The 16,518-nt window shown below is 50.1% G+C and overlaps 1 protein-coding gene and 1 long non-coding RNA gene across 2 annotated transcripts in view; one reads left to right on the top strand and one right to left on the bottom strand.

The window, feature by feature from the left end:
* The window catches only part of myo15aa (myosin XVAa), a 205,720-nt gene that overhangs the window by 154,034 nt on the left and 35,168 nt on the right, over positions 1-16,518 (bottom strand). Inside the window, 3 exon segments of the mRNA XM_038821008.1 lie at positions 3,751-3,846; positions 5,610-5,733; positions 8,034-8,092. Coding sequence (XP_038676936.1) covers positions 3,751-3,846; positions 5,610-5,733; positions 8,034-8,092 — 279 coding nt within the window.
* Positions 1-16,518, top strand: part of LOC119979036 — a 47,224-nt gene that overhangs the window by 320 nt on the left and 30,386 nt on the right. The window lies entirely within an intron of this gene.

The raw sequence follows: 16,518 nt of genomic DNA, 5'->3' as shown, positions 1-16,518 counted from the left end.
GAGTTAAAAGGTGTGGGGGGGGTTAGAGATTGGATAGGGGTTAGAGATTAGGGGGGGGGCGATACTCCAATATGGAGTCCAAGTGTTCGCGTCGGCGTGACCGGGCCCGGTTACAACTGATTCTGGCCCCCACAGGGGGCCAGCACGGCGCTGGAGCGGTTCATGCTGCTCCAGCCTCCTTTTGCGGCATCAAATGGGCACCGCGCCAACCCACGCATGCGCAGTTCGGCCGTGCCAACCTGCGCGTGCACGGGGAACTTCTTTAGCGCGCCGGCCCGACTCAACATGGCGTCGGTGTTCAGGGGCCGGCTGCGCCAGAACGTAGGCCCGGGGGGGGGGGGGGGGGGGGGGGGGAGAGTCCGGCCCGCCGATTGGTGTGCTACAATCGGAGGCCAGACCCCATCGGAGGCCCCCCCGGTGAAGGAGCCAGCCCCCATCCCCTCCCCCCCAGGCCACCCCCTGACCGTTCGCGCAGAGTTCCCGCCGGCAGCGACCAGGGGTGCACGGCGCCGGCAGGACTCTGTCGTATCGGCGCGGCCGCTCGGAGAATTGGCGTCCACCGATTCCAGCAGGCCCGCGGCGCGCCAAACGCGCCGGCGCAAATGGCGGCGATTCTCTGCACCTCGGAGAATTGCACGCCGGCATCGGGGCGCGGTTGCGGCAATTCTCCGGCCTAGCGCGGGGCTCGGAGAATCACCGCCGAGATATTAGTTAACCACTTGTATTTGTTGCCTATTTAATTGTACTTACTATTGATAATAAAAGCTAATTGTGTTTAAATGTAGTTATTGGGCAGCCCAAGACCGCGGATATTTTAAAATAAACATTCATTTCAACCGTGTTGCGACTTCGGGTCAAGTGGGGTTGGAATTGATGCGCACGAGCCCAGGCTGTCGTAACAAAGGGTTCAAAATTGATAAGGAGTAAGTGTTGAACAGGCTGTCAGTACTGAAAGTTGACAAGGATGAGATGCATTTAAGGATATTGTAGTCAGTGAGAATGGAAATTGCAGGGGCGCTGATCATAATCTTCCAGTCTGCTCTAGACTCAGGGAAAGTGCCAGAGGACTGGAGAATTGCAAATGTTACGTCTTGGTTGTCAGGATAGCCCCAGAATAATACAGGCTGGTCAGTTTGACCTCAGTGGTTGGCAAGCTTCTAGAAAGAATTATTTGGAATAGAATTAGAAGTTACGTGGAAAAATGTGGGTTGAATAACAAGTGCCAGCCTGGATTTCTAAAGGGGAAAATCGTGTCTAACTAACTTGTTGAAGGTCAATAAGGGTGTTGATGTTGATGTGGTGTACATGGGCTTTCTGAAACCATTTGATATAGTGCTGCACAACAGATTTGTAAGAAAATTTGGAATAAAAGTGACAGTAGCAACATTATTAGCAAAACAATTGTAGTTTTATGGGATGTATTTTATATTGGTAAACATTAAAAAGGTATAGTTTTAAGTCGGTTTAATTTAATGTTTCTGTGCCTGTACAAGGAGAACCTATAGTTAGATTCATGCTGGACAAAGGTGTTTGTATGTGTGGGGCTGGTTAAGTGCCAACTGTGTTTCTATTGTGCTTAGAGAGGGTTACACTGTGAAGAATAAATAAATGGCATATCCATCTGAGGGTTGCGTAATAACTGCGGCTTTGTAAGATAATCTTTTAAGTTTCAGTTTCGCCAATTTGATTGGCAGTTGGAAATATGTCATGAGGGAGAAGGCAACACTCACAGCTCTGCAAGAAGCAGTTGGTTAAATGGCTAGAGGTGGAATCTCTCCGCGGCTTTGTTGGAGGAAAAGCCATACCATGGCGTAATGATTACGAAAACAAGTGCAGAGGTCTGAAGAATGGCTAGTTTAAGGGCAACACAGTAGCACAGTGGTTAGCACAGTTGTTTTACAGCTCCAGGTTCCCTGATTTGGTTCCCGGCTTAGGTCACTGTCTGTGCGGAGCCTGCACGTTCTTCCCGTGTCGGCGTGGGTTTCCTCCGGGTGCTCCGGTTTCCTCCCACAGTCCAAAGATGTGCAGGTTAGGTCGATTGGCCAAGCTAAATTGCTCTTCATGTCCAAAAAAGGTTGGGTGAGGTTATTGGGTTATGGGGATGGGGTAGAGGTGTGGGCTTGGGTAGGGTGCTCTTTCCAACGGCTGGTGCAGACTCGATGGGCTGAATGGCCTCCTTCTGCACTGTAGATTCTATGATTCTATGAAACTAGAGTAATGAAGATACGTGTCCAAGAAGTCTGGAGTTAAGTGAACAGAGACCAAACTATTATTCAGAAGAATTCAAGAGTAAACCAAGTGTTCTGAGATAAAGAGACAATGCAGTAACCAAATTTTAAGTGGGACAACAGCCTTCAAAAGGTAAAACAAATGTCTGATGCTATTTTAATACAGTCTGGGAATCGAGAGTTAAAGCAATTGTGAGCAGTTTGCACAACAGTCAAGACAAAGAAATCCTCAATGGGTTGTTGTGAAATCCTGGACCAGATTCGGTACTAAAAGTGGAGGGGAAGCTTTGTTTGAAGGTGTCATTTGGAAATCTGATCTAGATTTTTGGAAAGCAAACCGCTAAGATAAACCATACTTATGAGAGAAGATTTTAAAGTGAGTTTGGAAACACTCACGTGACAATCATTTTGGGGGGATTTGGAGGAGACATCCACAAACATTCAAATGTGGAGAGTATATTTGCCCACAGTCATCTTGTGTGCTTAAAAGGGACTTTGTGTTAATGAGAACGTCGTAGATTAAGATGTACTTTGTAATCCATGTTAACCCTAAACCAGCGTGTAATTTTTAAGGTAATGGGGCGTAAAAGCATATTGTGTAATAATCCAACTTTGTCATATTTTTGTAATGTTTTTTCCTTGTTGTTAAAACTAATTTGTGCTCCTGTGACTCTGTTTCTCCATTTTCATTTTTTAAAAGTTAGTGGGATCTTCCCATCTAGTCATAACATCAACTGGGACTGTAACAACGTGGATACAAAATTGGCTGCAAAGTAGGACGCAGAGAGTAATTGTCAATGGATATTTTGGGGGCTGGAGGAAGGCTGGTAGCAGTGTTCCCCAGGGTTGGTATTGAGACCTTTGTTTTTCCTGATATACATTAATAATCTAGATCTTGGTGTGCAGGTGACAATTCCAAAGTTTGCGGTTGAGACAAAACTTGGAAGTATTGAAAACTGTGAAGGGGACAGTGTAGAACCGCAAAAGAACATGGACAGGTTTGTGAACATTTCACGTCAATGAATTTCATTGGTGCTCACTGACATTCGTACATCTAGTGAAAGAAAAGTAGGGATCTTGGACGGGATTCGGTGTGATTCCCGCCCCCGCCATCCTCCAAATTCTCCGGGCCCCCAAAAACCAGCCCGGCGTGAGTCGCGCCGCCCGCTTCGGAGAATGGCGGGGTCCGGCCAGACTCAATGGGCCCCAGGGCCGCCCAAATTCTCCGGCCCGCAATGGGCTGAAGTCCCGCCCGCACTTTGCCAGTCCCGCTGGCACAAATTGGAGTAGGTCCCTTACCGGCGGGACCTGGTGGCGCAGGTGGGCTCCAGGGTTCTTGGGGGGGCACGGGGGGATCTGACCCCGGGAGGTGCCCCCACAGTGGCCTGGCCCGCGATCGGGGCCCACCAATCTGCGGGCGGGCCTGTGCCGTGGGGGCACTCTATCCTTCCGAACCAGACGCTGTGGTGAATCCCGCCCCTTAATGTCAGATTAAATTTAAAACAAACCTTAAATCTCATACCTGCTCCAATTTGAAGATGATCTTATTGAAGAAGTATTGTAGGTATTCATTTGCATAATTAATGCATAGCTGTTCAAAACTGTTAACACTCAAATCCTGTAAATGAAATAAAATAATTAATGGAGAGTTAAGAATTAGAGATACAAGACTGTATGCATTGTGTACTTAGCAAACGTGGGCTGCAGAGATTTAGGGATAGTCGAGTGTTTAATTCAGAACCTCCTAAAACTTGAATTTGGATGGGCTTGTGGCCATAAGATAACAGCTGGGCCGAGGGTTAAAATCTTGTGGGAAAGTTGTCCAAAATGTCCCATTCTCTTCTCGCAGGATGTAAAGACATCCGCTGAAACTGATGGAGTTATTTTTTAAAATCAAGGTCCAGTTATGTCACTATTTTAGCAGAACTAATGGGACGAGCAGCCTGGGTCACAAGCTGTTATTGATTTCTAAAACACTTTGAGAATTTCCTGAGGGCTAGGTCTGGTCCTATGATTTTGGGTTGGGAACTGACTGGGAATTACTGTCTCTTGGGCTTCAAGCTGCGTAATTTAACACCCACACCTCTGCCTGATCCCCACTTTGGGGCTCTGGGATTTAGCTACTTTTAGAATAATTTATTTTAAAAATGTAAACATTCAGCGTGGTAAAATTTGGGACTCAAAAGCTTCATTTGTAACATGTCTAACATGTGAATACAAAAAGCTAAACCTTGACTCTAATTTCTGTGGTGGTGGTGGTTTGGGGGGGGGGGATTTAGGCCACAGTGATTTTCCAGCTACTCGGGCCAGCTTTACAAATCCCACAATGGCCACGGTCCTGCAATGACTAAAGGTCCTGACCCCTGCCAAGAGACCAGACATAGGCTAAGGGTTCTGCCATAGGCCAAGAATCCTGACACGGGTCAAGGGCCTGACACAGGCCAAGGGTCCTGACACAGGCCAAGAGACCAGACACAGGCTAAGGGTTTTGCCATAGGCCAAGAATCCTGACACGGGTCAAGGGTCCTGACACAGGCCAACGGTCCTGACACAGGTCAAGGGTCCTGACAAAGGCCAAGGGTCCTGACACAGGCCAAGTATCCTGACACAGGTCAAGGGTGCTGGCACAGGCCAAGGGTGCTGGCACAGGCCAAGGGTGCTGGCACAGGCCAAGGGTGCTGGCACAGGCCAATGGTCCTGACACAGGCCAAGCGTCCTGACAAAGGCCAAGGGTCCTGACACAGGCCAAGGGTGCTGGCACAGGCCAAGGGTGCTGGCATAGGCCAAGGGTGCTGACAAAGGCCAAGGTTCCTGATACAGGCCAATGGTCCTGACACAGACCAAGGGTCCTGACACAGACCAAGGGTCCTGACACAGGCCAACGGTCCTGACACAGGCCAAGGGTCCTGACACAGGCCAAGGGTCCTGACAAAGGCCAAGGGTCCTGACAAAGGCCAAGAGCCCTGACACAGGCCAAGGGTCCTCACACAGGCCAAGGGTCCTGACAAAGGCCAAGGGTCCTGACAAAGGCCAAGAGTCCTGACAAAGGCCAAGAGCCCTGACACAGGCCAAGGGTCCTCACACAGGCCAAGGGTCCTGACACAGGCCAAGGGTCCTGACACAGGCTAAGGGTCCTGACACAGGCCAAGGGTCCTGGCACAGGCCAAGGATCCTGACACAGGCCAAGGGTCCTGACAAAGGCCAAGGATCCTGACACAGGCTAAAGATCCTGACACAGGTCGTCCTGACACAGGTCAAGGCTGTTGAAGAGTTTTGTTTTTATAAAACCCTGAAGGAGTAAGGACATTTTTATTTCATCACACTAGACTGATTAAGGACTTGTCACATCTCCACTGCTCCTTTTATTGGTACTTTGCATACCTCAAATCCATAAATATCTAAAATGGCTATGGACAAGGATTCTGTCTTGGGGGAAACCAACTTGTTTATCCTGTCAGTGAGCCAAGTGAAGAGCAGGGAGTAAAGGATCTTGGCAACAGCATCTCTGCAAGAAAAGAACAACAGTGATTACATCAATAATCTGGGATCAACTGGAAAATCTCTTGCCAAGCTGTCCTTGGTGTCATTATCCACAAACATGCATCTGACGGCATCCGGTTCTATCTCTCTACCACCTCTGTCGATTCTCCACTGCTTGGGATTTGTCATGTTGCTTGTCTGCCACCCTATTTCCACCAGTTAAGTCTTGTGAAGACCAAAGTCATTTTGGATCCCCCAAAGTCCATTCCCGCATCACCGATTTCAGTTCCTTCCCTGACAATGGTCTCACGCCGAATCACAACGTTCAGATTGTCAGCAGCAATTCAACCCCTGAGCTTCATTTCTGACTCCATAACCTTGCCATCACAAAGGCTATTTCCTGACTGTAACCCACCACAACCCAACTCTTTGTGACTTCCAGGTTCAACTAATCTAATGCTCCTTTCGCTGCTCTCTTATCTTCTATAGACTTCAGTTCATTCAAAATACTGCCATACATGTCCTATCCTGCACTAAATCCAGCTCACTGAACAACCTGGTACGTCTTGTTGGGCATTAGCTTCCATTCTATAAAAACATAGAGGAGCAGGAGTAAGGCCATTGTGAAAAAGGCCTATGGTGTGTTGGCCTTTATTGGTAGAGGGATTGAGTACCGGAGCCATGAGGTCATGTTGCAGCTGTACAAAACTCTGGTACGGCCACATTTGGAGTATTGCGTACAGTTCTGGTCGCCTCATTATAGGAAGGACGTGGAAGCTTTGGAACGGGTGCAGAGGAGATTTACCAGGATGTTGCCTGATATGGAGGGAAAATCTTATGAGGAAAGGCTGATGGACTTGAGGTTGTTCTCGTTAGAGAGAAGAAGATTAAGAGGTGACTTAATAGAGGCATACAAAATGATCAGCGGGTTAGATAGGGTGGACAGTGAGAGCCTTCTCCCGCGGATGGAGGTGGCTAGCACGAGGGGACATAGCCTTAAATTGAGGGGTAATAGATATAGGACAGATATCAGAGGTAGGGTTTTTACGCAAAGAGTGGTGAGGCCGTGGAATGCCCTACCTGCAACAGTAGTGAACTCGCCAACATTGAGGGCATTTAAAAGTTTATTGGATAAGCATATGGATGATAATGGCATAGTGTAGGTTAGATGGCCTTTAGTTTTTGACTTCCCATGTCGGTGCAACATCGTGGGCCGAAGGGCCTGTACTGCGCTGTATCGTTCTATGTTCTATGTTCTAACCCTTCGAGCCTGCTCCGCCATTCAATAAGACCATGGTGAGGAGCAAGCTCAGTCTTGAGTACGTTTAAAACAGAGATTGACAGATTTCTAAATACCAATGACGTAAAGGGATATGGGAATAGTGTGGGGCAAAGTGGATGATCAGCTTGATCATATTGAGTGGAAGAGTAGATTCACTGGGCTGAATAGCCTACCCCTGCTCCTATATCCCTATGGTGAGACTGATCGTGGCCTCAACTCCATTTGCCTGTCTGGCCTCGCAATGCTCAAAGTTAACATTTTCATACTCAGTTTTGAATTGCCCATGGCCTTGAACCTGTAACCGTCTCTGCGTCCAACTGTCCCCGTGTCCACCAGTCCCTGAAATTCCTTTTGCATTCTTTCAGGTACCCATCATTAGCTCACTGGTGGGAGCCTGGAGGAACTTCCAGAAAACTGGGGAAGTGCGACTAGAGTTTCTACTTGCACGAGTCCAATTTGTCCCCAAGTTCATACCTTCCACCGTGTACATCTCCAGTAGACGAGGGACTGAAATCGTACAGGGGTTGTGCTAGTCCCTGGCTATCTCCCTGCGGAGTTCAGACTGTCTCACATCAGAATAACAGCAAGAGTCTTGTGGAAGTCCATGGAATTTCAGCTCATTACATCCACATCTCCAATAAACCCCCAACACCATAACCTCCACCGAAGTAGCAAGTAAATCTCTCTCAAGATAAAAAAAAACTTTGCCCATTAGAAAGCAATGAGCAGGTGCCCTGATCAAACGAAAAGAACAGAGTGCACACATGGTATTCACACAAGGGCACTGTATTTCTCTGAATGTAAAATAGTCAACAAAATATCAGCTGGCATATTTTCTCCATTTATTTTATTTAACACCATTGACCTAATATCATCAATTTTATTTCCAATTATCTTCCTACTTGACCCAATCGGGGTGCAGCCTCACAAGTTGTGATTTCATCTCACTCATAACCATCACAAGAAGCAATTTGCCTGGACAACATTAGGCAGTTTTTTATTTATCAATACAATGAAAAGCAAGTAAACAACTATATTCATACCTGGCATCGACCGCACTTTCCACGGTTAGAGGGGTGAAAATCTTCTCCCTCATGGTTTCCTGAGGGAAAAAAAAAGACAACGTAAGCTCACTAGAGGGATTTTCCAGTCCCTCCTGCAATGGGACTAGAAAATCCCACCCAAAGTGAACAGGCCTTTGGCTGGTCTGTCAAATCTTGTGCCCTGCCTGCGACGATTCCTGCTGTGGGCAGAACTGGAAAATTAAAGCCACTGTCATGAACAGTGCGTTAGTATGTAAATCTTTTGTTCATTCCAAGTATAAACATTCCTCTCCCCAGTGAATGTCACAGTGAAACAATCTGGCAACAAAGATCCTTGGCGTTCCTAACCTTTATTTCTGTACAGGTAGGGGGTTGGGGGAGTGGTTCAGTTTGGGCAAGGGCAGTGGAATAGATGGGGGAGGTGCTGGGCTTGGGAAGAGTTACTGGACAAGTTGGGGGAAGGGTTGCAGGGCCCCACTATACCACAAGCATATCCCAAATTAGGGTTAGGGTTGGTGGGGCTTAGGTGGGTGGGTATGGATTGGGGGTAGACGCTGTTCAAGCTCTGCAGTCATGTTGTTCTTACCTATTTGTCTGGGTTTGGAGGTGCATTTCAATGTTAAAGGGCCACACTATTTTTCAGAGGAAATCTGATTTTCGTCCGCATTTCTAAACCCGTTCCATTTTAATCTGCTGGTTTTTGCAGTACAGTAATGTCTCCTTCGTGAATCTGTCCTAGCTGATGTTAGAATTATAGAATTTACAGTGCAGAAGGAGGCCAATCGGCCCATCGAGTCTGCACCAGCCCTTGGAACGAGCACCCTACTTAAGCCCACACCTCCACCCTATCCCCGTAACCTAGTAACCCCACCTAACCTTTTGAGACCCTAAGGGCAATTTAGCGTAGCCAATCAACCTAGCCTGCACGTGTTGGTGTCCCCTATATAGGAGAGAGATGATTTAACTGACAACCCTCCCTGTTTCTGACTCCACTGATGTGTCGTGGAGAAATTCAGCAGGTCAGAAAGTGATGTTGAGGAATGTACAAAAACTTACTTCCTCTTTTTGCTGCAATTTTGAAGAATCAACACTGTCTGCAAGCAAATTTAATGTCTGGTGGGGGGGAGAACAATTCTCCTAAAGGACCACCCCCCTGCAGCAAGGAGGAGACTGGTGCCTTTAATCTATTGTGGTGATCTACCACTGTATATATACTTGTGTGCTTGCATTAGGGGATGTATGACAGTACCTGTATTACAGGTTTTCCGGTAACCCCCTGCCGGCTAGCTCCGCCCACAGGGAGCAGTATAAATATTCATAAGTTTCCCTGAGATGCCATTCTACAGCTGCAGCCAAAGGAATAGCATCTCACTGTAATAAAGCCTCTCTTGTACTGAATCGAGTCTTTGTGTGCAATTGTTAGCGCCACAATCTATTACAGTGAGATTTTCCAACATCATGCACATCAGAATTAAGCCCAATCGCCTGCAGCTGGATCCGCAGTCGCCACACGCCAGGAAAGACTTTAACCACCGGCTGGCTGATTTCGAGGCCTACATCACCTCAGCGGACCCTACACCATCGATTTGGTACAGGAGAGGCTTTATTACAGTGAGATGCTATTCTTTCGGCTGCAGCTGTAGAATGGCATCTCAGGGAACATTCGCATCGGACCCCATCTGGCAACGCCTGCTGGAAGGGGCCACTCTCGATCTTGCGGCAACAAAGACCTTTTTTTTTTTTTACATGTTTTTTATTGAGTTTTCATATTTTATATCCAACAAATTACAAATTATTAGAAAAAAAACACACAAAAATTAACATGTATATTTACAGATAAGCATCTTCATAATAACAACTGTGGCCGCCCCCTTTAACCGGCATACATATTTTACATTCCACAATATGGCCGAGGCACATGTTTATAGGCATTTATTTACAGTTTGGTTTTGGGCCTTAGCTTGCCATCAGACTGTCGCTTGTGGCTTTGCCCTTCCTTTTTTTTTTAGAATAATTTTTATTCAAGTTTTCAACAACAAATTTTATCACAACAGAGAAAAACAGTAACCCCTCCCCTCCAATACAAAAACAATAAATTAACAAGAAAAATAAATAAGCGTAAAACCATGCGAACAAACCCCCATAACGAACCCGTAGCCCTCCCCCCACCGGCTACCTTCCCCCGATTCCTGTCCATTTTCCCCTGATTCTTGGCCACCCGACTATTCTTCCTCTTGTTCGTTGGCCACAAACAGGTCCCGGAACAATTGCATGAATGGCTCCCACGTTCTGTGGAAGCCGTCGTCTGACCCTCGGATGGCGAATTTGATTTTCTCCATTTGGAGAGATTCCGAGAGGTCGGACAGCAGGTCTGCAGCTCTGGGCGGTGCTGCTGACCGCCAGCCAAACAGGATTCTACGGCGGGCAATCAGGGAGGCAAAGGCAAGGGCGTCCGCCCTCCTCCCCAGGAATAGATCTGGCTGATCTGAAACCCCGAAGATCGCCACTATCGGGCATGGCTCCACCCTCACCTCCACCACTTTGGACATAGCCTCGAAGAAGGCTGTCCAGTACTCCACAAGTCTGGGGCAAGACCAGAACATGTGGGCGTGGTTGGCTGGGCCTCTTTGGCACCGTTCACATCTGTCCTCCACCCCCGGGAAGAACCTACTCATACGGTTTCTTGTTAAGTGGGCTCTATGTACCACTTTTAGTTGCGTCAGGCTGAGCCTTGCGCACGTGGAGGTGGAGTTGACCCCATGCAGTGCTTCGCTCCAGAGTCCCCACCCAATCTCAATCCCCAGGTCGTCCTCCCATTTCATTCTTGTTGCGTCCAGTACGGTGTCGTCCCTTTCTACCAGTCGGTCATACATGTCGCTACAGTTCCCTTTCTCTAGGATACTTGCGTCCAGTAGGTCTTCCAGTAGTGTCTGTCGTGGCGGTTGTGGGTACGTCCTTGTCTCTTTTCGTAAGAAGTTTTTGAGCTGCAGGTACCGTAGCTCGTTCCCCCTGGCTAGCCAAACTTTCTCTGTCAGTTCGTCCAGTGTTGCGATCCTGTCGTCCGTGTATAGGTCCCTGACTGTCAGTGTCCCCCCTTTTGAAGGTGGCGTCAGTCAGTGCTAGTGTGAACCTATGGTTGTTGCAGATGGGAGCCTTGTCCGACATTTTGGTCAGGCCAAATTGCTGCCGCAGTTGGTTCCAGGATTGGAGGGTGGCTGTCACCACTGGGCTGCTGGAGTGTTTTTTGGGTGGGGATGGGAGTGCTGCCATGGCGAGGGCCCGGAGGGAGGTCCCCATGCAGGAGGCCTCCTCCGCACGCACCCACTCGGCTTCTGGCTCCTGGATCCATCCCATTACTCGCTCGGCTGTTGCCGGCCAGTGGTAGAATTGTAGGTTCGGGAGGGCTAGCCCTCCCCTGGATTTTGTTTTTTGTAGGACCTTCTTTGGGATCCTATCATTTTTACCCCTCCATACAAACGCCATGATTAGTTTGTCCAGCGCTTTGAAAAAGGCCTTGGGGATGTAGATCGGAATGGATCTAAACAGGAAGAGGAGCCTGGGCAGTACGTTCATTTTGATCGTCTGGACTCTCCCCGCGAGGGAGAGTGGGAGTGTGTTCCATCGCAACAAAGACCTTAGTGCTCTCAATGACGGCCGCTTCCCGTAATGTGCAACCCTACCCCGCCAGCCGCGCGGCCCACCCATCCTACCCCTCGTGGACCCCGCAACTGACCCCCCCGACTGGGGCCACTCCCGCGCAGTGTGCCTGCGCTGCTCGCCGCACCGCGCACCCTGAGGGTCCCCGTTGCTACTTCTGTGGTCAGCAGAAGCACCCCCGCCAGCGCTGCCCGGCCCGCACTGCGACCTGCAAATCCTGTGGCAAGAAAGGCCACTTTGCAGTGGTGTGTCAGTCCTGCACAGTTGCCGCTATCGCGCCCGAACTCTCCCCCTCGCCTCAGCTGATCGCGCAATGGGCCCTGCCGGCCGCTGCCCCTGGGGCCATGTGCGATCAATGGGCACCGCCATCTTCCTTCCCCGACTCCACGTGCCATCAGTGGGCGCCGCCATCTTCCTTCCCCGACTCCACGTGCGATCAGTGGGCGCCGCCATCTTTCGCCGCCCCCGCCATGTGCGCACCATGGGCGCCGCAATCTTCATCCTCCAACTCCATGTGCGTTCCATGGTTGCCGCCATCTTGCCCCGCCCCCGCAACGTGCGCTGCATGGGCGCCGCCATCTTCTTCCCGCAGGTACTCCAGACCCCGCCATTTTGTCCTTCCCTCGGAGGGGAGGGTCGCTGCCGCTACTCATCGGAGTCGTCGGACTCTTCAGTCGATCGCCCGCTACTCGCCTCCATGATGCTCGACCAATCCCGTCCTCGCAACCTAGCCACCGCTTCTACAACGGTGCTTATCAACGGCCACGCGACCTCCTGCCTCATCGACTCCGGGAGCACAGACAGCTTCATTCATCCGGACACGGTAAGGCGCTGCTCCCTTGCGGTCCATCCCGCCAACCAGCGGATCACCCTGGCCTCCGGATCCCACTCTGTCCTGATCCGGGGCTTCTGTCTGGTAAAGCTCACCGTACAGGGCGTGGAATTCAACCGTTTCCGCCTGTACATGCTCCCCAACCTCTGTGCGACACCTTTACTGGGCCTGGACTTCCAATGTAACCTCCAGAGCCTCACCCTCAAATTTGGCGGACCCCTACCTCCCCTCACCGTTTGCGTCCTCACAACCCTCAAGGTTGACCCGGCCTCCCTCTCTGCCAATCTGACTGCAGATTTCAAGCCCGTCGCCACCAGGAGCAGATGGTACAGCACCCAGGACAATACCTTCATCAGGTCTGAAGTCCAGCGGCTGCTTCGGGAGGGTATTATCGAGGCCAGCAATAGCCCCTGGAGAGCCCGAGTGGTGGTGGTTAAAACTGGGGAGAAACACAGGATGGTCGTGGACTACAGCCAGACCATCAACCAGTACACGCAGCTCGACGCGACCCCCTCCCTCGCATATCTGATATGGTCAGTCAGATTGCACAGTAACGGGTCTTCTCGACAATTGACCTGAAATCCGCCTACCACCAACTCCCCATTCGTAAATCGGACCGTCCCTACACTGCCTTCGAGGCGGACGGTCGCCTCCATCAATTCCTTCGGGTTCCCTTCGGCGTCACTAACGGGGTCTCGGTATTTCAGCGAGAAATGGACCGAATGGTTGACCGGTACGGACTGCGGGCCACGTTTCCGTACTTAGACAATGTCACCATCTGCGGCCACGACCAGCAGGACCATGACGGCAACCGTGCTAAATTTCTCCACACCACATCTCTCCTCAACCTCACTTATAACAAGGAGAAGTGCGTGTTCAGCACAGACCGTTTAGCCATCCTCGTAGTCCAAAACGGACTACTGGGGCCCGATCCCGATTGCGTGCGCCCCCTCATGGAGCTTCCCCTCCCCCACTGCCCCAAGGCTCTCAAACGATGCCTGGGGTTCTTTTCTTACTACGCCCAGTGGGTCCCACAATACGTGGACAAGGCCCGCCCGCTGATCCAGTCCACACAATTTCCCCTCACGGCCGAGGCACAACAGGCCTTCGTTCGTATTCGCTCGGACATAGCCAAGGCCGGGATGCATGCAGTAGACGAGACACTGCCCTTCCAAGTAGAGAGCGACGCTTCAGATGTCGCCCTTGCTGCCACTCTAAACCAGGCAGGCAGACCCGTGGCATTCTTTTCCTGCACCCTCCATGCCTCCAAAATCCAACATTCCTCTGTTGAAAAGGAGGCCCAGGCAATCGTTGAAGCGGTGCGGCATTGGAGGCATTACCTGGCCGGCAGGAGATTCACTCTCCTCACTGACCAACGGTCGGTAGCCTTCATGTTCAACAACACGCAGCGGGGCAAGATCAAAAACGACAAAATCTTGCGGTGGAGAATCGAGTTCTCCACCTATAATTATGAGATCTTGTATTGCCCCGGCAAGCTCAATGAGCCCCCAGACGCCCTCTCCCGAGGTACATGTGCCAGCGCACAAGTGAACCAGCTCCATGCCTTGCACGAGAGCCTTTGCCATCTGGGGGTCACTCGGTTGTACCAACTGGTCAAAGCCCGCAATCTGCCCTACTCCGTCAAGGAAGTACGGACAGTCACCAGGGACTGCCAGGTCTGTGCGGAGTGCAAGCCGCACTTCTACTGGCCAGACTGCGCACGCCTGGTGAAAGGGTCCCGCCCCTTTGAACGCCTCAGCGTGGATTTCAAAGGGCCCCTCCCCTCCACCAACCGCAACACCTACATCCTTAGTGTGGTCGATGAATTCTCTAGGTTCCCCTTCGCCATCCCATGCCCGGATATGACATCTGCCACCGTCATCAAGGCCCGTGATTCCATATTCGCTCTGTTTGGTTTCCCCGACTATATCCACAGTGATGAGCTGCGTCAGTTCCTGCTCAGCAGGGGTATCGCCTCCAGCAGGACGACCAGCTACAACCCCCGGGGAAACGGGCAGGTAGAGAGGGAGAACGGGACGGTATGGAGGGCAGTCCAGTTGGCCCTACAGTCCAGGAACCTCCCAGCCGCTCGCTGGCAGCAGGTTCTCCCTGACGCGCTCCATTCCATTCGGCCACTGCTGTGCACCGCAACTAACAACACACCCCATGAACGTGTTTTTGCCTTCCTTAGGAAGTCTACATCCGGGGTGTCGCTCCCGACTTGGCTCACAGCTCCAGGGCCAGTCCTTCTTCGTAGGCATTTCAGGCTCCACAAGGCAGACCCTCTGGTGGACAAGGTACGCCTGCTCCACGCGAACTCCCAATATGCCTACGTGGAGTTCCCCGACGGCCACCAGGATACAGTCTTGCTCAGGGACCTGGCTCCCTCTCTCAGGGGCCTTGAAAGCGATAGTGACCCTAAGTTTCTTTGCAACCGGTTCTTTCCGAAGCTCTGCATCTGATTTCTGTGGGATCTCACAGTCCACAGCACACAGGTGCAGCCATCAGGTGACCAAAGCCCTTTTTGTCAGGGTGGATGACTTCAGGGCCAGCTCACACAGGGCAACAATATCTCTCCCGGCAAATATATATATTTACATTGAAGGGTTATAGGTCTCCTCCAACAGCATGTCAGGCCTTCCCTAGGATGATGTGTTGACATTGCACCGTTTGGTGTCCTTTTTTGCACAAAGGCGTTAGGAGGAACCAATTCAGTCTCGCACATGTTCCGACCCCAGATGTGAGCCAAGCGCAATCTCAGTTCACAAACTGCACCCACAATCCACCTCTTCCCGTAATCTATGAAAATAGCAGGTGGATACTGTTTTGTGGGTCGTGATGTAGCCTGACTCGCATTTTGTGACCCAAAGACGAACATTTAGCGATCCAAAGACAAATATTTGGCCCCAAGAGTCATAAGTTTGTGGGTTCAAGCCCTACTCCCCCTTTGGGCACATAACCTCGGCAAACACCCCAGATCGCTGCACTGTGCGAGTTGTACTTTTGTTAATGAGACACTGAACCATTAGATTCCTAAAACAGATAGTCTGATCTTTTAACTCATTGACTGTGAAGCAGTTTTGCAAACCCAAAGTTATGAAAGTTGCAATGCAAGTTCCTTCATTCTCAGCAACAAGTGTGTACATAAAACTTTCAGGAGGTGATCTTTTTGCTTAAAGCAGATCATAAGAACTGCAATGAAGAGTTTTGTTGGTTTGATATAAAATTTGCATTAGAGAGACTAAAGTGGAGAGGCACTGCCAAGGAAACCAGGGGTAGTGGGCTAAGTGGGCATAAGCATTTTGCATTGCAGAAGTGTATGGATGTGGGTAGACAGACTTCCAGCGCGGTAATGGAGGAGGAGGAGGGTGCAGTCAGTTGTTTCGAATGCTGTGGGCTGCGAGTGTTATCAGTGAAAGGCAGTAGTCGGATGAGGGTGATAGCTGATTTAAGCAGGGTAGCATGGAGACTCTATATTGCGCCAAGATCAGGGTGTCACAGGACAATGCTAAACACACAGGACAACGCTAAACAGACAGAGCTCTTTCATTCGAAAACAGTTTCTGTGTCTTTTGCAATTGTATTTCAACAGATATGCTGCTCATGCTGGTATGGATTCCTGTCTGGTTTGCCTCCACTGTATTGTATATTTATGCCGTACTATGTGATGGAACCATCAATTCAGCGAACACGTGTAGTTGGATCTGAACAGAGGCTTTAATACACTTACAATAGAGCCAGCCTATTCGTCGTTGAACTTCAGGTGAACTGGCAGGCTGGCTCTAAGGCACTGATCTTTATACATCGGTCCCAGGGGGAGAAGTCCTGGGCGGAGCCACAGGAGGAGCCCAGTACAAACTCTCGCGTACTCCCAGAGCGACTCCCCCTGGTGGTCGGATAGTGCAATTGCACTTACAATGGGTAGATAACGAACATATATTGGCAACTATATATAGTGTGAATCACATTCATCACACTATGAATCTGACACTGCCT

The sequence above is a fragment of the Scyliorhinus canicula genome, chromosome 15 (assembly GCF_902713615.1).
Source record: "Scyliorhinus canicula chromosome 15, sScyCan1.1, whole genome shotgun sequence".
Classification (NCBI taxonomy): Eukaryota; Metazoa; Chordata; class Chondrichthyes; order Carcharhiniformes; family Scyliorhinidae; genus Scyliorhinus; species Scyliorhinus canicula.
The sequence above is the reverse complement of the archived record's forward strand: the minus strand, read 5'-3'. Positions and strand labels throughout refer to the sequence as shown.